Below are 21,573 nucleotides of genomic sequence, written 5' to 3' on the forward strand. Positions count from 1 at the left end.
AAAGATAATTGTTCTTTTGCAACAATAAAGTTATTATTTTAACATCAAATCTCATTGGAAAGTAATGTTCTTGTTCTTACAAACTCAGCAGCTCAAGTCTGTCCAGATGAAGCACTTAATGATCATTAATGCTCTGTTGATTTATGTAATGTGTTTCATTGTCATACGCAGCTCTTGATGGTCAGTTATTCAGATGAGAACAGAAGATCGTCTGAACAGACAGTGAGTGTGTGTGTCGCGATGAATCAGTCATTTGCTGCAGATCAGCTGCTGTCCGTGGTGCTGAACATCACCTGAACACTAGAGGGAGCCGCTTGAGACTCGCACTTCAATTTCTCCTTTATAAGTTTCACTTTCATTTGTTTGTGGTTTCCAGACAGTTTTGATCTGATTTGTTTCATATGTCATTCAAGCAAAACTAGGTCGGAAAACTCAACAGATTGTGAGTTTATTCATGCAAATTCACTTATTTATCAAAATGACATTAAAACTGAAATGAAGTAAATTCTTTGCAATTGTTAGTATTTTTGTGTATAATGTTAAATGAATTCATCCCAATGTTAGCTTATATTTTCAACAGCAATGACATTATCATTTATCATTTTTCAGAATTATCATTTTCCAAGTTTGATTATTTTATTTTTATTTTATTACAGGTGTGTATTCGGGCTGATTTCAGCAGCAAGCGAGTTAGAGTAATGCTCTGTTATTCATCTATTGTTTCAAATGACTCCACAAAGACAATAGGCGAATAGAGGGTTTGACAATCATTTAAACCTGAAACCTGGTAATTCTCAATAAGAAGTTCTGTAGACGTCTGACAGAAATATTCTGTAAATATTAATGCGATTAAGAGGAGCACAAATGGCTCAGTGGGAAACACTGTCTCCTCAAAGCAAGAAAGTCTTTCCTTCAGATCTGGTTTCTCTAATGATCCAAAGATGTGTGAATTACAGATGCTAAGTTGTCTAAATGTGTGAGTGGATTTTAAAAAAAAAATGTTAATGATTTTTGGACAAACACACACTTTCTAAAGAGTTGCTTTGCAGTTACAAATGGATGAATGAATGCAAATACACTGAAATAAACATGCACTGTAAAACCCAACAAGTTAAGCTAACTCATTTCATTTGAGGAAACCGATTGCCTTAATTCAATTAAGTTTATAAAAACAATAGTTATGAGTACTCTGAACTTATTTTAATCAAGTCCACTAAAACAGTAATACAAAGTCAAATTCAATAAGTTAAGCTAACTTATTACATTTGAGGACACCGATTGCCTTAATTCATTGTAAAACCCAACAAGTTAAGCTAACTCATTTCATTTGAGGAAACTGATTGCCTCAATTCAATTAAGTTTATAAAAACAATAGTTATGAGTACTCTGAACTTATTTCAGTTGAGTTTACTAAAAGTAGATATACATTGCAGTCAATAAATTAAGTGATTAATAAAGTGATTATTGAGAATTAGTGATTAACACCTGCTGTTAACAAGCCGAATCAATGAAGGAAAGAGAAACACAAGAACTACAACTGACTTCCAACCACAGCCTTAGATGAAATCAACTCAAGATAAAAGACGTTTAAATCTCTAAAGATCTCAGCAGAGGAGGATTAAACCATTACACAAACAGCATTACCAGCTTCACTTATTACTAAACAGTTTGACTTTTGTCATGCGTCTACAGAAGTTGTTATTGAGAATGAACAGAGGGTTAGATGATAATGATTTATTGAGTTTTATTTAAAGACACCATGATAGTGATCCGTGTTTGCTTTAGTTGGGCTCTTGACCCTTGACTTTATAACATCAGTTTTTCCTCTGGCTGCCGTAACTGAGTGTTTATAAAACACATTTGTTATGGCACATACGCCAAAAGAAAATATGAGCATGTGGTTGTGTTAAGATGATAAAAATCATCATTTAGTGACTTGATTCTCTGATCATTCCCAGAGCCTAATCTCTGATTAGATAGGTGACGTATTACTTGTATTATTCATTATAATAGAACTGATTCTGCCGTAAGGCCCATTGTTGTGATTAACAGATTTTAAAAACCTCTATGTTTTTATGCTGACTTACACAGACATCACGAATCAGCATATGAATCTCAACAATGGTGACCATTAAAAAATGATTTATGCCGCAATGCATGCTGGGAGCCATGGATAAGTTTTGTATTATGCTAGTACGCAGCATGCATCATTTTTTAATGGTCACCATTGTTGAGATTCATATGCTGATTCTTGATGTCTGTGTGAGTCTTAATAATGCAATACCTTTTCTGTGAAACTTTTTGTGCACAACTATTTTTTAATATCCTTCATATTATCTGATGTCTCAACTTGGCTAGCTCTTATGCTGTAGAATCACAGTTTTGAGTGAAACTAATATGTTGCCCTTTTAATCAGAGATCAGACTCTGAATGAAATCAGTGAATCAAGTCACGAAATGTTGATTGTCATCAACAATCCTGCACCATCAACACCAGATCAGACTTTTCCTTGGCTTTTGTGCCATAACAAATATGTTTTATAAACACTCAATTACAGCAACCAAAGAAAATCTTAAGTGCAAAAGTCAAGGGTCAAGAGCTCAACTAAAGTAAGCGCTGATCTCCATCATGGTGACCTTAAATGAAACTCAAATCATCAACTTCTAAACCTTTGTTAATTCTAATAAGAACTTCTGTAGACGAATGGCAGTAATAAAGTCAAAGTGGTTAATAATAAGTGAAGCTGGTAATGCTGTTCGTGGAGTTGTTTAATCCTCCTCTGCTGAGATCTTGAGATATTTAATGTCTTCTTTTCTCTCCAGTTGATTTTGCTGTGGCTGAAGTCAGTTGTAGTTCTTGTGTTTCTCTTTCCTTCAGTGATTCTGCTTGTTAACAGCAGGTGCTCATCACTAATGCTCAATCATCACTTAATTAATCACTTAATTATACAATTATCATTCTGGGATCTAGAAATGTTCTATAACTCATTCAGTTTGAGTTCTGTTTCAGTCATTCAAGTTTCGGTAATATATGAGTGCTGTGAACTCAATTGTATTTAGTTAATATTACTGTTAGGTTTTACAGTGTAAGTTTAAAATGAATGAATCCTGAGAGTGTTTGTTTGTATAAATTGTAATATAATATAATATAAATTGTCTAAATATAAAAATATGTCCACAATTACCACATTTGAACTAGTTTTTATCCTTGTTTTGGATGTGCAGAACTCTTTTCAACGTACGCTTTTGTGTCGAATACATTGAAAAGACGTCTTTTGGACATACTTTTGCTTAATGGGAAGAATTAGGATTAAAACTCAAAATAAACCGAAACTCAGTTACAAAACCTAAAAATATACAAATAATAACCTTATCTTAGTTCTGATTTTGATTTAAAAAAATATGACATTCATATAACAAAGCATGTGCTGTTTGTCAGAGTAAATGAGCTCTTTTAAGATGTCGTGTAGAGCTGATGTGGTTAGAGAGACAGAAGAGGAAGGAAATATATATTAGTTGCTGACGCACATTGTTCTCTCAGTACTGAAGAGAACGACAGTAACGTTTGTCACACAGAATTTGGTCTTTTATTTAAGCGAAACGCTTGTCAAATTTCATCATGTTGGACGTCCTGCTGCTCTTTTCCAGCATCTGTACAGGTGAGTTTGAGACTCTCAGCTCTTTTACACAGAGTTTGACATCTTCTCTTGTTTTTCCTCTGTTATCACATGATCATCAGACTCATATGGATGATATTTGTAAGTTATTATTCTGGCCTGCTTATGTCTCTTGCTCACACATAACAGCTCTATATAATGATATTTGTGTTTTCAGCTGTTGTTGTTGGAGCTCCACAGACAATTACTGGAGACAGAGGAGAGAGAGTTGACATCAGATGCTCATATAAATCTGGATATGAATCGTATTCAAAGTATTTGTGTAAAGGGGAGTGTCTCATCATTGGATTTAAAAACATCATGGTTGAATCAGGATCTCCTGCTAAAGACGAGAGATTCTCTCTGACTGACGACACGACGGCCAGAGTTTTCACCGTCACCATCACTGATCTGAGAACAGAGGATGAAGGACAATACTGGTGTGGTGTGGAGAGGATTATTTTTGATGACTATTCAGAGATTTTGTTGCTGGTTAAACTGGGTAAGTGCTTATATTTATTAGAAGTGTACCTAAGTGTCAGACCCAAATAATTATAACAGGTGACATGATTAAGAATTGTTCCCCCAAGTGTAAATTTGTATTTATACTCTCTCTCTCTCTCTCTGTCTGTCTGTCTCAGTGCAGCTCGTCCTCTACGACTCCATCAGTGCAGTGTGAACACAGTCTGAGCCCTCTCTCTCTCTCTCGTCTCGTGCGCATGTGCTGAATGAGTGTTGTGAGGAGCGTGTGAGTGAGAATGCTGATGTGATGAGAGTGAGCTTTTTTCTTCTTCTATTCCTGTTTTTCCCCACACTGTCTTTTTATAAGTGTTTAGTGTTGATTGTTTTAAAATATTGATATAATTTTGTAGAAGGAATAGTTATTGTGTGAAGTATAAAGTAAGAGGACGCCGTCGGCCGGCGTTGGACGGGTTGCTATGGTGGCGCTGGCGAGATAGGTCTCACTGCAGAACCACAGAACCATACGTCATACTCAGCAAAATCCCCAGTGTTAAATCAACACTGCTCAGAGCAAATATGGTCCCACTCTACAGAGTGTTAAAGTAACACTAAAGCAGTGTTAAAGTTAATGAGATAATTAAGTGATTAATTGAGTGATGATTGAGCATTAGTGATGAACACCTGCAGTTAACAAGCAGAATCACTGAAGGAAAGAGAAACACAAGAACTACAACTGACTTTTAGTCACAGCCTTAGATTAAATCAACTAAAGATAAAACGAAGAGATTCAATCTGTGAAGATCTCAGCAGAGGAGGATTAAACAACTCCACAAACAGCATTACCAGCTTCACTTATTACTAACCAGACTGACTTTATTTCTGGCAGACGTCTACAGTTCTGTTTGAGAATTAACAGAGGTTTAGATGTTGATGTTTTAAAATCACCATTAAAAAATCACCATTATGGTGAACAGTGTTGCCTTTAGTTGTGCAATTTGACTCTTGACTTCTTATGGGTGTTTATGGTCTTTGTAACAGTGTTTATTAAAACACATAATTTGTTGCAAGGAAAGCCAGAATCAAAGACAGTCAGGTGATAAACCTATAGTTTTCAACATCATAAAGTTTACAAATTTTACCATTGACTGAAAGTGGTTATTTGTTATTAATATATATTTTTATTAACATTGACTTCTTTCTTCAGATCAGGCATCAAGCTGAATTTTTTTTTTTTTTTTTTTTTTTTTTTTTTTTTAATTATTGGGAAAGTAATCTTTGGACAAACACACAGACATCAAGAATCCACATATGAATCTCAACAATGGTGACATGCTTTTTATGCCGCAATGCATTCTGGGAGGCACCATAGTATAAAACGCTTGGCTCCCAGCATGCATTGCAGCATGAAGCATGTCACCATTGTTGAGATTCATATGCTGCTTCTTGATGTCTGTTTGTTCCTAAAAAAAATCAAAATAAAAGAAAATAATAATTTTCCAAAAAAAATCAACATTGTATATAAAAATAAAAATGTCTGCTCTGTATCAAGAAAGGTGTAAGCTATTTTTTAATAACAAATTACAACTTATGATTAGGGTAATTATTAAAAACTCAATAATTATTATAAACTCATTATTATAAACTCACTCTACTTTATAATAATGAAAAGTACACCACCTGAACACCTTTGTTTTTGGCATTCTTTATAACAAATTATGTACTTTGATAAATACTGTTACAAAGACCAAAATTGTACTTAAAATGCCAAGATTCAAACTGCCCAATTAAAGGAAACACCGATCACCATAATGGTGGCCAAATATTTTAAAACATCAACATCTAAACCTCTGTTCATAGACATATGACAGAAATAAAGTCAGTCTGGTTAGTAATAAGTGAAGCTGGTAATGCTGTTTGTGGAGTTGTTTAATCCTCCTCTCCTGAGATCTTCACAGATTTAATGTCTTCTTTTATCTTCATCTGATGTAATGTGACTGTGACTGGAAGTCAGTTGTAGTTCTTGTGTTTCTCTTTCCTTCAGTGATTCTGCTTGTTAACTGCAGGTGTTCATCACTAATGTTCAATCATCACTCAATTAATCACTTAATTATCTCATTAACTTTAACACTGCTTCAGTGTTATTTTAACACTCTGTAGAGTGGGACCATATTTGCTCTGAGCAGTGTTGATTTAACACTGGGGATTTTGCTGTGTAGCAGTGTGAGGACGACAGCGCCAGCCTAACAGTCTGATGCCGGAACCGCATACCATACATATCCACCTTACATATACCATACCTAAACCTACCCATCTCCACCCCCTGACCCCTAAACCCACCCCTAAACCTACCCATCTCCACCCCCTGATCCCTAAACCCACCTTTAAACCTACCCATCTCCACCCCTTAGATGCTTTTACCCCGCCCACTTCCGGCATCAGACTGTTAGGCTGGCGCTGTCATCCTCACACTGCTATGACATACTGTATGGTTCTGCGGTTCTGCAGTTGGTTAATATTGGCGCCGGCGGCACCCGGTCAAAGTTTTGACCAAATTTCACGAAGGCATGGCGTTAAAATACTGCCTGCTTTTAATTGTTCAGTGGAAGATTGTGCTTTGGCTGTTGGGAAGGCTGTCGGTTATGAGAGCACTGTCTCTGCATCCTGAATGAATAGCGCTGTGGTTGTTTTTTTGGACGCCATAGAGAAAGTGAATAGTGTTGTTCAGAGTGGAGTTGTGATCCAAGATACGCTAGTTTCTGTTGTACCGTTGATTCATCCCGCAAAAAGAATTATCATCTCAAACGTTCCGCCTTTCATTAAGGACGAGTTATTAACAACAGAGTTGTCTAGGCATGGCAAAATAATGTCGCAAATGAAAAAAAAATACCGCTTGGTTGCTCAAGCATGTTGTTTGTTTTAGACAGCAAGTATTTATGATTTTGAACAGCGGCGAAGATGACATGAATGTGGTGTTCAAATTTCGAATTGATGGATTTGATTATGTTATTTTTGCATCTTCTGATACAATGAAGTGTTTTGATTGTGGCAAAGCAGGTCAACCCAAACGAGTGTGCCCTGGGAGGGCTGAAGGAGCGGGTGCTGGCTTGTTGACAAATGAAAATGCCGGTAGCAGTAATGTGGAGCAGACTAGCGCTGACAATGTAACGATGAATGTGCAAAAAGAGGGGGGTGATACCAACAGGACTGTTGATGTTGCTCGGTGGTGTTTTAAGCCCCCAATGGCTCCTTAGAGGCAGCTAACCCTACCCTCAACCTTAAACCTACCCATCCCCTCGCTGCCTGGAAGGCACCGTTGGGGGCTTAAAACACCAAACACGTTGATGTTAGAGGGGTTGAGCATGAGGAAAGTAGGGATGTTGTTTCAGGAGGTGTGGAAAGTACAGAAAATGAGATTGAAAGTGAAACTATTGTGATAACTGATATTGTTACAGCTGCAGCTGAATGTATTTTAGCTGAGGAGAATAATACTGACTTTGAAAAGGATGAGGCTTTGTTTAAAGCTCCTCCTAGTAAGAGGAAACGTGTCAGGAAATCCCCAAGGAAAAAAAGTGATAAAGTGGTGATGGATAAACAAGCTGATGAAACTGAACATAGTGCAATGGATGATTCTGATAGTGAGGCTGTAGATGGTAACAATGATGTTTAACCAACATCATAACATTGATTCAATGAAGACATTTTTTCAACATTAATTGTCAGGTGCAGAAGTGATGTTGATTCAGTGTGGTTAACGTTGACACATAAACATTGATTTAACAATTTTTTGATGGTTGGTTGCTTTCTGGGTACGACACCAGACAAAGAACAGAACCAAACAGGGAGAATAAATACACAAGAACTAATGAGATAATTAACAGGACAGGTGAATGGAATCATTAATCAGACACACTGGGAAACTGGGTCAAATGATAAGCACAGGCAGAGCAGAACCAAAACACCTGCAACAAAACATTCCCCTAAACAAGAACAATGAGCTACAGTGTCTTAAAGAAATGGAAAAGCGTGTTTTGAGTGTCTGTTCTAGAGACATACTGTATGTAAGTATTTATATAATCCCTGGTTGTGTTGTATGATATTTATAACTGAAGGTGTAGTATGATCATAGGCAGGATTTTTGCCTCATGTAGTTCTCAATAAACTTGAGGTTTATAAAAGTCAAAGTTTATCAAGATTTTCCATTTACAAAAAGGAAAATGTATGGGGTTTCTGGAGTTTTTGAGCTTGAGAATGTACATGTTTGTCACAAAGAATGCTTTTCTCTATTTTTAGACAAAAACACAACACCACCACCTTTGGCATTTTCTTCATCATCTTCACCACCATCATCATCCTCATCATCTTCATCATCTTCGTCTCTGATCATCGGCGTGACTGCGATTCTGCTTCTGCTCATCATTGGATTCATGTAATGCATAGTTACTCTCTACAAGAAGCGAAGTAAACCAGCTAACAATGTTTTCAGAAATTTAGAAGTTTATCATAGTCATTTATTTGTGTAAGAACACCAGCTCAAATATAGGAAAAGGAAAAACAGCAGATTGCCGAATAGGCCTAGTAAACAAATCACAATGTATAGCCCTGAGAACCAGCAAAGTATCAAAATCACCTTAAACAGGTAAATGTAATACGCATTCAAATCTTGGTAAGAGATCAAAAATATTTGCATTGAAAACCTTGTGGTTGAGATGGGACGGCGAGTAGCCGATGCTTGCGTGTCCGTTTGAAGCGTTCTTTGGATTCTTCCTGAGCGCGCGCAGTTGCGCGAGATTCAAACGGTTCACGTGCGAGTTGCTAAGACTTGATTTAAGTTCGTTTCACTTTGAGGTGTAAGTGAATGAACGCTAGACTATTAAAACAAGAAGTCGGAGTTACGACTAAAAACAAAACAAAGTTTAAGTAAAATAAAATGAGGAGAAGACGAGACGAGTACAAGGATGACAAGACTAAGGAACAAGAGAGGAACACAGAGTGTGTTTCGCTTTTTCTAGGATGGACAAGCACTCCTCCTGTGGAGGGTCAGGCCAATTGGAAAGTGACATTCCGAGCGGGAAAAACTTTCTTTGTCTTGGTTCTCAGTTTAATTTGCATGTTTTATGGCAGCGTTATTATTTGATCAATTACACTCTAACCGATGTTAAACCTAGTATAATACATTTTACCAGAGCCTAATGCATATATTTGGTTTCAGTACAAGGAGAGCTTTAAGTGGATACCGAATTAGATATGTTTCGAAGGTACACGTCGAGATAGATTCTTATTCTGTAAAAATAAGCTTAAAGGTTAAACTAACAACCTGAATAAGATTACCCCACAATGTGATGTACATTGACACGTGGGGATGAAGATTGGACTTTAGAAAGACCAACATGACACATCTATGATCTCACCACAGTGTGCACCTCTAAAGCATTAAGGTTTACAAGAATACAAAACCACATTCACATAGAAGAACAATCATGAAAAGGGGAAATTACATTCAGGTTTACATATTTCTTCAGTGCACTGTTAGACCTTACCGGGTTTTTTTACAGTAAAATACTGGCAACACTGTTGCCAGTAAAATACTGTTAATTGTACAGTTCTTTACTGTAATCTAGTTTGTTTCTGTAAAAATGCACTAAATTATAGTTAACTAATTACACTTGCAGAAACCGACTGCCTTAAATTGACCAACTGTCATTTAAATGTATTAACTAAAATTTATAATGCATTAATAATGTGAGCAAAGTATTACTGTGAACTTCTTTCATTTGAGACCACTAAAAAACTATTGTACATAAAGAGATTTCCACTGGATCAGCAACCACACAGTCACCGCCTGTTAAATAAAGCAACATGCAGCAAATCATCAATGTTTGTAGATCTTCTGCTGGACTGAAGCACAGGCTCTACTCTTCTGCACAATGGTGACCCAAAAAATAAATTTTACAGTAAACTATAAACCTGTTTTATAACTTACAGTTTATTACTGTTAAAATACATTTTGTGGGTGTGTCTTTTTTATCTTACACAGTTAACCCTTTCAACCCCTCAGGGAAATCCACACTACGAGTAAAAAGTAACGATGCAGTGAGATAATTAAGGGAATATGTAAGTGATTGTAAGCAGAATCACTGAAGAAAAGAGAAACACAAGAACAGAAAATAGAGAAACACAATAACTACGACTGACTTCCAGCCATTACACATTATTACACTTATTATTAACCAGTATGACTTTATTTCTGTCATACAGAAGTTGTTATTGAGATGTTTAATTGAAAATGTTTGGTTTGAAGTTACCGTTATAGAGATCAGTGCTTGCTTTAGTTGGGATGCTGATGCTAAAACATTAGTTTTTCTTTTGCTGCTTGAGCTGTGTTTTTGCAAGTCACACTTGTGCACACACAGTTTATGAATGACTGCAGTTATAATGATTATGATGACAAAATCATCATATTGCCTGTTCATTCACTAAGGAATTCATTCTCACTTATTCAGAGTTTAATCCTCAATCGAAAGTGTTACATTACCACCACTGTGAAACCACAACAATAAATTACAATGATTCATTTTTTTTAAACACATGATGCATAACCAGAGAAACAGACCTACACTGTGTTTTAGAAACACAGAGATATCACAATTTAGCACATGAATCTCAACAATGGTGGCAATATTTCTTTTTTATTATTATTATTATTCATGCAGCAGTGCATGCTGGGAGTTTTATATTATCCTGGAACCCAGCATGCATTGCGACATGAAACTTTTCACCATTGTTGAGATTCATGTGCTGATTGTTGATGTCTGTGTGTGTCTGAGCCAAGCAGGAGTAAAATAAAATTGAATGCACTATATGATTACAATATTCTTCAGAAGACCTGATTACAGAAATATTGATTTTATTTAGTAGATTCACAGATATATGCTAAATATGAGATAACTATAATTTCAATGATTATGTACAGGAAAAATCTGAAAATCAGGCATGTCCAGGATGATTGTTGTGACATCATCACAAATAAATAAAAACACCTGATCATCTTCCTCTTGACTTTTTCTTGCCATAACAAATGTGTTTTATAAACTCACCGTTACAGCAGTCAGAGAGAGATGAATGGTAAGAAGTTCAGGGACAAGAGACCAACTAAAGCAAATACTGATCTCCATCATGGTGACAACAAACTTTATAATAACTAATAACTAAATCTCTGTTAATTCTCAACAAGAACTTTTGTACATGTATGAAAGAAATAATCGTAAACTGGTTTGTAAACTGGTTTCACACTCAGTGTTGCTGGAAGTCAGTTGTAGTTCTTGTGTTTCTCTTTTTTCTGTTCTTGTTTCTCTGTCCTTCAGTGATTCTGCTTATCAGGTGTTCATCAGTGTCTCAATTCACTCACTTCTTTTCATTCAAGTGGACTATATTAGTGAACTAATGTAGGGAATAGTGAATGAGGGTATAGGGTGTAATTGTGAAAACAGCCTCTGAGTGTCGACTTTGAGCACTGTTAATTTACAGTATATTCCTGTAGGCTACTTTTATTTTCTACATGTATAACCACACTGTTAACCCTTGCTGTAAAATTCTGACAATATTATACCATTTTCCATTAAAACAGTAATATACCGTAGAAAATAAAACTAGCCTACAGGAATATACTGTGAATTAACAGTGCTCAAAATCGACACTCAGAGGCTGTTTTCCAAATCACACCCTATACCCTCCTTCACTATTCCCTAGTTCACTAATATAGTCCACTTGAATGAAAAGAAGTGAGTGAATTGAGAAACTGATGAACACCTGATAAGCAGAATCACTGAAGGACATAGAAACAAGAACAGAAAAAAGAGGAACACAAAAACTACAACTGACTTCCAGCCACACTGAGTGTGAAACCAGTTTACAAACCAGTTTACGATTATTTCTTTCATACATGTACAAAAGTTCTTGTTGAGAATTAACAGAGATTTAGTTATTAATAAAATTTGTTGTCACCATGATGAAGATCAGTATTTGCTTTAGTTGGTCTCTTGTCCCTGGACTTCTTACCTTTCATCTCTCTCTGGCTGCTGTAACAGTGAGTTTATAAAACACATTTGTTATGGCAAGAAAGAGTCAAGAGGAAGATGATCAGGTGTTTTTATTATTTTGTGACGATGTCACAATCATCCTGGACATGCCTGATTTTCAGATTTTTCCTGTATATAGTCATTGAAATTATAGTTATCTCATGTTTAGCATATATCTGTGAATCTACTAAATAAAATCAATATTTCTGTAATCAGGTCTTCTGAAGAATATTGTAATCATATAGTGCATTCAATTTTATTTTACTCCTGCTTGACTGAGACCCACACAGATATCAACAATCAGCATATGAATCTCAACAATGGTGAAAAGTTTCATGTCGCAATGCATGCTGGGTTCCAGGATAATATAAAACTCCCAGCATGCACTGCTGCATGAATAATAATAATAATAAAAAAGAAATATTGCCACCATTGTTGAGATTCATGTGCTAAATTGTGATATCTCTGTGATTCTAAAACACAGTGTAGCTCTGTTTCTCTGGTTATGCATCATGTGTTAAAAAAAAAAGAGTCATTGTATCTTATTGCTGTGTTTTCACAGTGGTGGTAATGTAACACTTTTGATTGAAGATTAAACTCTGAATAAGTGAGAATGAATTCCTTAGTGAATGAACAGGCAATATGATGATTTTGTCATCATAATCATTATAACTGCAGTCATTCATAAACTGTGTGTGCACAAGTGTGAATTGCAAAAACACAGCTCAAGCAGCAAAAGAAAAACTAATGTTTTAGCATCAGCATCCCAACTAAAGCAAGCACTAATCTCTATAATGGTAACTTCAAACCAAACATTTTCAATTAAACATCTCAATAACAACTTCTGTAGATGTATGACAGAAATAAAGTCATACTGGTTAATAATAAGTGTAATAATGTGTAATGGCTGGAAGTCAGTCGTAGTTATTGTGTTTCTCTATTTTCTGTTCTTGTGTTTCTCTTTTCTTCAGTGATTCTGCTTACAATCACTTACATATTCCCTTAATTATCTCACTGCATCGTTACTTTTTACTCGTAGTGTGGATTTCCCTGAGGGGTTGAAAGGGTTAACTGTGTAAGATAAAAAAGACACACCCACAAAATGTATTTTAACAGTAATAAACTGTAAGTTATAAATCAGGTTTATACTGGCAACACTGTTGCCAGTAGTTTACTGTAAAATGTATTTTTTGGGTCACCATTGTGCAGAAGAGTAGAGCCTGTGCTTCAGTCCAGGAGAAGATCTACAAACATTGATGATATGCTGCATGTTGCTTTATTTAACAGGTGGTGACTGTGTAGTTGCTGATCCAGTGGAAATCTCTTTATGTACAATAGTTTTTTAGTGGTCTCAAATAAAAGAAGTTCACAGTAATACTTTACTCACATTATTAATGCATTATACATTTTAGTTAATACATTTAAATGACAGTTGGTCAATTTAAGGCAGTCGGTTTCTGCAAGTGTAATTAGTTAACTATAATTTAGTGCATTTTTACAGAAACAAACTAGATTACAGTAAAGAACTGTACAATTAACAGTATTTTACTGGCAACAGTGTTGCCAGTATTTTACTGTAAAAAAAACCGGTAAGGTCTAACAGTGCATATAAAATATCTAGGATGAACACGTTAATTCTGCTCTTCTGCCAGAATCTCAGTGAGATTCCTGGCTTGCTGACATTCCGTTAGGACCATAAAATTTTATGGTCTAGCAGGAGGTAGAGTACAAGACAAATATAGTGTATCATTCTTAAAATACCCACTAGAATTCAAAACTACACACTAGAGAATCACACTATAGAATAACACAAAACTAATCAACATGCGTGCTTTAATACGTCACCTACAAATTCTGAATCACTTGTATTCGGAATTAAATGCGAAGGGATGTTTGTTTGTGTGTGTGTGTATGTGTGAGTGTGTGGAGATCTCCTGGCCACCTGGGTCTCTGGCTTGGAGAGAGAGCGATGTGAGCAGATAGGGATCTCTTTGAAACCATCTCCTCGAGTTCTGAGATGTTCTCTGTTAAGCATCACTTGGTAGCAAACGTGTCAAAAGAGATCAATTCAGTCCAGACTCATGGCGCCATACTCTAATTTACAATTATGAGTTTAAGGGTTAAAAGCTTCCTTAAAATTTATAATGACAAGTAATCATGAGTCCTGTCCATACGCTACATTTGTCATAATAATGTTTATAGTTGTTTGCCAGTCAACTACATTGTTGTCTGTGGAATGAGTGAATGGAAAGATGTTGCTTCCCCCTGCTGGTCACAACTAGTCAATGCACTGTGAAACCTGTACAAGTCTGATACCTTGCGTGTCACTGTGAAATTGTATTACTTATTATTATTATTATTATTAAATGTCAATTATTATTATAATTATTATTATTATTATTATTATTATTATTATTATCATCATCATTACTATATTACTATATTTGTTTTACAGACCCCGTTTCAGCCTCTAAAATATCTGAACCTGGAACAGAAAACAGTGAAGCGGTGTGTAAAGTCAAATTGTTGATAAGAATGTGTCTGAATGAACGACCTTCATCAAAAGCTGTAAATAATTTCTCTTTCTCAGGTTCATCAAATGCTGTACGAGAATCAAGACTCCAGACTTCACATTGACTGCAAAAGCGCCCAGTTACCCATAATACCCTCTGATTCTTGTAACACTGTTTATGCTACTCCACAATTAGGCCTACCCATAAACCCCTCTGATACCAATACAGTTTACGCTACTGTTTAATACATGTTACGGAGTGATTGACCATTTTCAGATTGTTATTTGCTCAATATACTTAAAATGTTTTATGTTTTTGTGTATAACTAAAGATAATTGTTATTTTTCAGCAATAAAGTTATTATTTTAACATCAAATCTCATTGGAAAGTAACGTTCTTGTTCTTACAAACTCAGCAGCTCAAGTCTGTCCAGATGAAGCACTTAATGATCATTAATGCTCTGTTGATTTATGTAATGAACAGAAGATCATCTGAACAGACAGTGAGTGTGTGTGTCGTGATGCATCAGTCATTTGCTGCAGATCAGCTGCTGTCCGTGGTGCTGAACATCACCTGAACACTAGAGGGAGCCGCTTGAGACTCGCACTTCAATTTCTCCTTCATAAGTTTCACTTTCATTTGTTTGTGGTTTCCAGCAGGTTTTGATCTGATTTGTTTCATATGTCATTCATGCAAAACCAGATTGTGAGTTTATTAATGCGAATTCACTTATTTATCAAAATGACATTAAAACTGAAATGAAGTAAATTCTTTGCAATTCTTAGTAATTTTGTGTATAATGTTAAATGAATTCAGATCCCAATGTTAGCTTATATTTTCAACAGCAATGACATCTTTATCATTTTCCAAGTTTGATTATTTTATTTTTATTTTATTACAGGTGTGTATTCGGGCTGATTTCAGCAGCAAGCGAGTTAGAGTAATGCTCTGTTATTCATCTATTGTTTCAAATGACTCCACAAAGACAATAGGCGAATAGAGGGTTTGACAATCATTTAAACCTGAAACCTGGTAATTCTCAATAAGAAGTTCTGTAGACGTCTGACAGAAATATTCTGTAAATATTAATGCGATTAAGAGGAGCACAAATGGCTCAGTGGGAAACACTGTCTCCTCAAAGCAAGAAAGTCTTTCCTTCAGATCTGGTTTCTCTAATGATCCAAAGATGTGTGAATTACAGATGCTAAGGTGTCTAAATGTGTGAGTGGATTTTTAAAAAAAAATGTTAATGATTTTTGGACAAACACACACTTTCTAAAGAGTTGCTTTGCAGTTACAAATGGATGAATGAATGCAAATACACTGAAATAAACATACGTTTAAAATGAATGAATCCTGAGAGTGTTTGTTTGTATAAATTGTAATATAACATAATATAAATTGTCTAAATATAAAAATATGTCCACAATTACCAAATTTGAACTAGTTTTTAGCCTTGTATTGGATGTGCAGAACTCTTTTCAACGTACGCTTTTGTGTCGAATACATTGAAAAGACGTCTTTTGGACATACTTTTGCTTAATGGGAAGAATTAGGATTAAAACTCAAAATAAACCGAAACTCAGTTACAAAACCTAAAAATATACAAATAATAACCTTATCTTAGTTCTGATTTTGATTTAAAAAAATATGACATTCATATAACAAAGCATGTGCTGTTTGTCAGAGTAAATGAGCTCTTTTAAGATGTCGTGTAGAGCTGATGTGGTTAGAGAGACAGAAGAGGAAGGAAATATATATTAGTTGCTGACGCCACATTGTTCACTCAGTACGGAAGAGAGCGACAGTAACGTTTGTCACACAGAATTTGGTCTTTTATTTAAGCGAAACGCTTGTCAAATTTCATCATGTTGGACGTCCTGCTGCTCTTTTCCAGCATCTGTACAGGTGAGTTTGAGACTCTCAGCTCTTTTACACAGAGTTTGACATCTTCTCTTGTTTTTCCTCTGTTATCACATGATTATCAGACTCATATGGATGATATTTGTCAGTTATTATTCTGGCCTGCTTATGTCTCTTGCTCACACATAACAGCTCTATATAATGATATTTGTGTTTTCAGCTGTTGTTGTTGGAGCTCCACAGACAATTACTGGATACAGAGGAGAGAGAGTTGACATCAGATGCTCATATAAATCTGGATATAAATCATATTCAAAGTATTTTTGTAAAGGGGAGTGTAAATATAGAAATAAAAACATCATGGTTGAATCAGGATCTCCAGCTAAAGACGAGAGATTCTCTTTGACTGACGACACGACGGCCAGAGTTTTCACCGTCACCATCACTGATCTGAGAACAGAGGATGAAGGCCAATACTGGTGTGGTGTGAGGAGGGCTAAGCTATTGACTGATGTCTATTCAGAGATTATGTTGCTGGTTAAACTGGGTAAGTGCTTTTATTTATTAGAAGTGTACCTGTAGGAGAAATGAACTACAAGGGAACAGGAAAATTGGTCATCAAATAAAATAAGGCCATAATATTTTTTCAAAGCAGCTTCACAGTAATAAACAGGGAAATAACAGTTTCATTGGTGCAAAGTTAATAAATTATAAAATCACTTCATTTTTCAGCTACAGGTTGTATTGTCTCTTTCTCCCATCATCCTGTGCATCAGCTGTTACACAACTGTGCTCCATTCTCTAATGTAGAGCGTCTGGGTAAAGCTGAGCTACTGTGACATTGACTGTACAGCCTTTAACTACTGGGAAAAGATGTGTGTGTGTGTGTGTGTGTAGTGGAGGACTCTGGCCTTTCCTCATGTCTTGTCTCCTGGGGTTATTTCATGTATGTTACATGTGCAGTAGCAGCACGTCTGTGAGTGTATTGGCAGGAGAGAGTCTCTGGGCTTGCTCTACAGTAGCAGCAGTGTAGCAGATCTATTACGCCAAGAACAAACACATTAACATTGTCAAATACAGTTATTATATACAAGCTTACTCCTCCTCATTGAAAAATTGTCTAAAAACATTTAGGTCAATTACAATGAATTATAGGTCTATGTTCGAACACTGTAATAATCAGTCATCAATGAAAAATAAAAACAGCTTTATTTCAAAAACAGCTTGTTTAACATGAGCATTTAACAAATGAATAAAAGAGGTACGGTAGCTACATCGCAGGTGGCTTGGAAGACGTACAGTTTTTAAGTTTTAAAAAGTTTGTATGTTTTAGAGCTTGAGAATGTTCATACTGTTTGTCACAACAAGTGCTTTTCTCTATTTTTAGACAAAAACACAACACCACCACCTTTGGCATCTTCTTCATCATCTTCACCACCATCATCATCATCATCTAAACCATCATCATCTTCACCATCATCATCATCTTCACCATCATCATCATCATCTCCACCATCATCATCATCATTTTCACCATCTTCATCACCACCATCATCATCTTCATCTCTGATCATCGGTGTGACTGTGGTTCTGCTTCTGCTCATCACTGGATTAATGTTATGTATAGTTACTCTCTACAAGAAGCATCAGACTCGAGGTAAACCAGCTAACAATGTTTTCAGAAGTTTAGAAGTTTATCATAGTCATTTATTTGTCAGGATAATGTGTATAGTTGTTTGCCAGTCAATTACATTGTTGTCTGTGGAATGAGTGAATAGAAAGATGTTGCTTCCCCCTGCTGGTCACAACTAGTCAATGCAAGACTGATATATTTAGAATCAATGTGAATTATTATTGTAATTATTTATGACTATATTTAATGTACTATATTTGTTTTACAGACCCCGATTCAGCCTTTAAAATATCTGAACCTGGAACAGAAAACAGTGAAGCGGTGTGTAAAGTCAAATTGTTGATAAGAATGTGTCTGAATGAACGACCTTCATCAAAAGCTGTAAATAATTTCTCTTTCTGTTCTCAGGTTCCTCAACCGCTGTACGAGGAGATCAAAGACGCCAGACTTCACACTGACTGCAAAACCACCCAGTTACCCACAAACCCCTCTGATTCTTGTAACACTGTTTATGCTACTCCACAATTACCCACAAACCCCTCTGATTCTTGTAACACTGTTTATGCAAATCCACAATTACCCACAAACCCCTTTGATTCTTGTAACACTGTTTATGCAAATCCACAATTACCCACAAACCCCTCTGATTCTTGTAACACTGTTTATGCAAATCCACAATTACCCACAAACCCCTCTGATTCTTGTAACACTGTTTATGCAAATCCACAATTACCCACAAACCCCTCTGATTCTTGTAACACTGTTTATTAAAACAGTTTATGCTACACCACAATTAGGCCTTCCCATAAACCCCTCTGATACCAATACAGTTTACGCTACTGTTTAATACATGTTACGGAGTGATTGACCGTTTTCAGATTGTTATTTGCTCAATATACTTAAGAAAAAAATATGTATTTGTGTATAACTAAAGATAATTGTTCTTTTTCAGCAATAAAGTTATTATTTTAACATCAAATCTCATTGGAAAGTAACGTTCTTGTTCTTACAAACTAAGCAGCTCAAGTCTGTCCAGATGAAGCACTTAATGATCATTAATGCTCTGTTGATTTATGTAATGTGTTTCATTGTCATACGCAGCTCTTGATGGTCAGTTATTCAGATGAGAACAGAAGATCATCTGAACAGACAGTGAGTGTGTGTGTCGTGATGAATCAGTCATTTGCTGCAGATCAGCTGCTGTCCGTGGTGCTGAACATCACCTGAACACTAGAGGGAGCCGCTTGAGACTCGCACTTCAATTTCTCCTTTATAAGTTTCACTTTCATTTGTTTGTGGTTTCCAGCAGGTTTTGATCTGATTTGTTTCATATGTCAAGTCAATTCACCTTCATTTATATAGCACTTTTAACAATGTAGATGGTTCCAAAGCGGCTTTACAGTGATAATAGGAATTTACAGTAACAGATATTGTATGTAACTTTATTACAGAATAAAGTCATTGTCCAGCTAAAGTTAGTTTTGATTGATTCACTTCCATAGCAAAGATCATTAGTTATTAACCTAGGGGCCGCTAACACGGCACCGTTCTAACAGAAAACTCTTATGTTCTTTCTGCGCAAACATCATTCATTCACGTCATTCGTTTGAATGTCAGAAAACGCAACAGATTGTGAGTTTTATTAATCCAAATTCACTTATTTATTAAAACTGAAAGATGTAAATAATTTGTAATTCGTTACATTTATATACACTGTTAACTCTTGCTGTAAAAAAAGGCCAAATTCTGACAGTATCATGCCATTTTCCATTAAAACAGTAATATACCGTAGAAAACAATGCATTCTGGGTTATATTTGTCGTTTTTGAGAAAATGGCCTACAGGAATATACTGTGAATTAACAGCGATCGAAGTCGACACTCAGAGACTGTGTTCCAGATCACACCCTATACCCTCATTCACTATTCAGACACTGATAAACACATGATAAGCAGAATCACTGAAGGAAAAAAAAAAGAAAAAGAGAAACACAAGAACTACAACTGACTTCCAGCCACACTGAGTGTGAATACGGTTTACAAACCAGTTTAACATTACTGTATTTATTTCATACATGCTCAAAAATTATTGTTGAGAATTAACAGATATTTAGTTGTTGATGTTTTATTGAAAATAATAAAGTGTGTAGTCACCATGATGGAGATCAGTGTTTGCTTTAGTTGGTCTCTTGACCCTTGATTGAAACAATAGTTTCTCTCTGGCTGCTTTATCCAAAACTACAGTTTCCTACATAGATTGTTCTTCTTTAGGACACACAGAAAGTACGCTGCTGGGCCTTTTTGACAGTAGCTGTGGTATTGTCTGACCAGGAGAGGTTGTCTTGGTGTGTATTGTCTATTTATTGTGTCTCCTGCTTTGTTGGGGGGTCATTTCATGTATGTTATATTTTCTGCAACAGCATGTCTGTGAATGTATTGGCAGTAGCAGCAACAATCAACAGAAGCAGTGTAGCAGATCTATTACTCTTAGACCAAATACATAAACATTGCCACATCCATTACCATGCCAGTTGCTGTTTGTTTGTGTTTCCATCAGATGTCACTGTCAGATGAAGCATGTGTGAAGTATTAGTTTCACTTCTCGATTTATTAATCTCTCTCTCTCTCTCTCTCTCTCTCTCTCTCTATCTCTATCTCTCGCAAAGAGCGTTTGCTTTTTTTCAAGCTGATTTTTTTTGTTTTTTGAAGTTTCCTTCTTTATTATTATTTTTTTTTTCTCTTTCTCTTATGAGGTGTTTTCTTTCACATCTCCGAGCACGTTTCTAGGTTTTAGGGTAGGTTTAAGGCAGGGGTGCCCAATCCTGCTCCTGCCGATCGACTGTCCTGCACAGTTCATCTCCAACCCTAATCAAACACACATGAAGCAACCAATTAAGGTCTTCAGGATCACTTGAAAATTAAAGGCAGGTGTGTTTGATTAGGGTTGGAGATGAACTGTGCAGGACAGTCGATCGGCAGGAGCAGGATTGGGCACCTCTGGTTTAAGGTTATATCGCGTGGTGTGTGTGTGTGTGTGTGTGAGAGGCAGTATGTCTACCCCTGCGGGGGGAACGTCGCCTCTCACCCTCCGGAATGGTTTCAGGTGTGCGTCGGAGGCGAATACCTCTATTGAGGATGTTCTCCTTGCTGTAGGAGCCAAGGTTGGCAATGGAAATATTAGTTCTGCTTCTAGAATGAATAAGGCAGTCGTCGTCTTTTTGAAAAATGAAAATCAAGTAAAAAACTTGATTGAAAGCGGAATATGGATCAATGAATGTATGTGCCTATTACACCGTTGTCGGCACCGGCAACGAAAATTGTAATCTCTAACGTGCCCCCATTCGTCGGTAATGAGAGTATTATTAAAGAGTTG

General features: G+C 36.1%; 2 protein-coding genes across 2 annotated transcripts; both read left to right on the top strand.

Annotated features, from left to right (window-relative positions):
- Positions 1-3,527: 3,527 nt before the first annotated feature.
- LOC311068300 (protein CD300H-like) lies at positions 3,528-15,078 on the top strand. Its single transcript, XM_084090657.1, has 5 exons — positions 3,528-3,658; positions 3,834-4,157; positions 8,408-8,543; positions 14,648-14,700; positions 14,783-15,078. The coding sequence occupies exons 1-4, from the start codon at positions 3,619-3,621 to the stop codon at positions 14,664-14,666; spliced, it is 519 nt and encodes a 172-aa protein (XP_083946783.1). The 5' UTR covers positions 3,528-3,618; the 3' UTR covers positions 14,667-14,700; positions 14,783-15,078.
- A 1,415-nt stretch (positions 15,079-16,493) lies between these two features.
- Positions 16,494-19,177, top strand: LOC311077726 (uncharacterized protein). The gene is made up of 5 exons (XM_084106339.1): positions 16,494-16,613; positions 16,789-17,115; positions 17,956-18,225; positions 18,470-18,522; positions 18,610-19,177. The coding sequence occupies exons 1-5, from the start codon at positions 16,574-16,576 to the stop codon at positions 18,970-18,972; spliced, it is 1,053 nt and encodes a 350-aa protein (XP_083962465.1). The 5' UTR covers positions 16,494-16,573; the 3' UTR covers positions 18,973-19,177.
- Positions 19,178-21,573: the final 2,396 nt, after the last annotated feature.

The sequence above is a fragment of the Abramis brama genome, assembly GCF_963993115.1.
Source record: "Abramis brama genome assembly, chromosome: 2".
In the NCBI taxonomy this organism is placed as follows: domain Eukaryota; kingdom Metazoa; phylum Chordata; class Actinopteri; order Cypriniformes; family Leuciscidae; genus Abramis; species Abramis brama.

Bases quoted from the DNA above. Each gene is read 5' to 3' on its own strand.
- LOC311077726 (XM_084106339.1), top strand. From the start codon at position 16,574: ATGTTGGACGTCCTGCTGCTCTTTTCCAGCATCTGTACAG. The intron at 16,614-16,788 runs GTGAGTTTGAGA...TTGTGTTTTCAG, and splicing joins CTTTTCCAGCATCTGTACAG to CTGTTGTTGTTGGAGCTCCA. The intron at 17,116-17,955 runs GTAAGTGCTTTT...CTCTATTTTTAG, and splicing joins TATGTTGCTGGTTAAACTGG to ACAAAAACACAACACCACCA.
- LOC311068300 (XM_084090657.1), top strand. From the start codon at position 3,619: ATGTTGGACGTCCTGCTGCTCTTTTCCAGCATCTGTACAG. The intron at 3,659-3,833 runs GTGAGTTTGAGA...TTGTGTTTTCAG, and splicing joins CTTTTCCAGCATCTGTACAG to CTGTTGTTGTTGGAGCTCCA. The intron at 4,158-8,407 runs GTAAGTGCTTAT...CTCTATTTTTAG, and splicing joins TTTGTTGCTGGTTAAACTGG to ACAAAAACACAACACCACCA.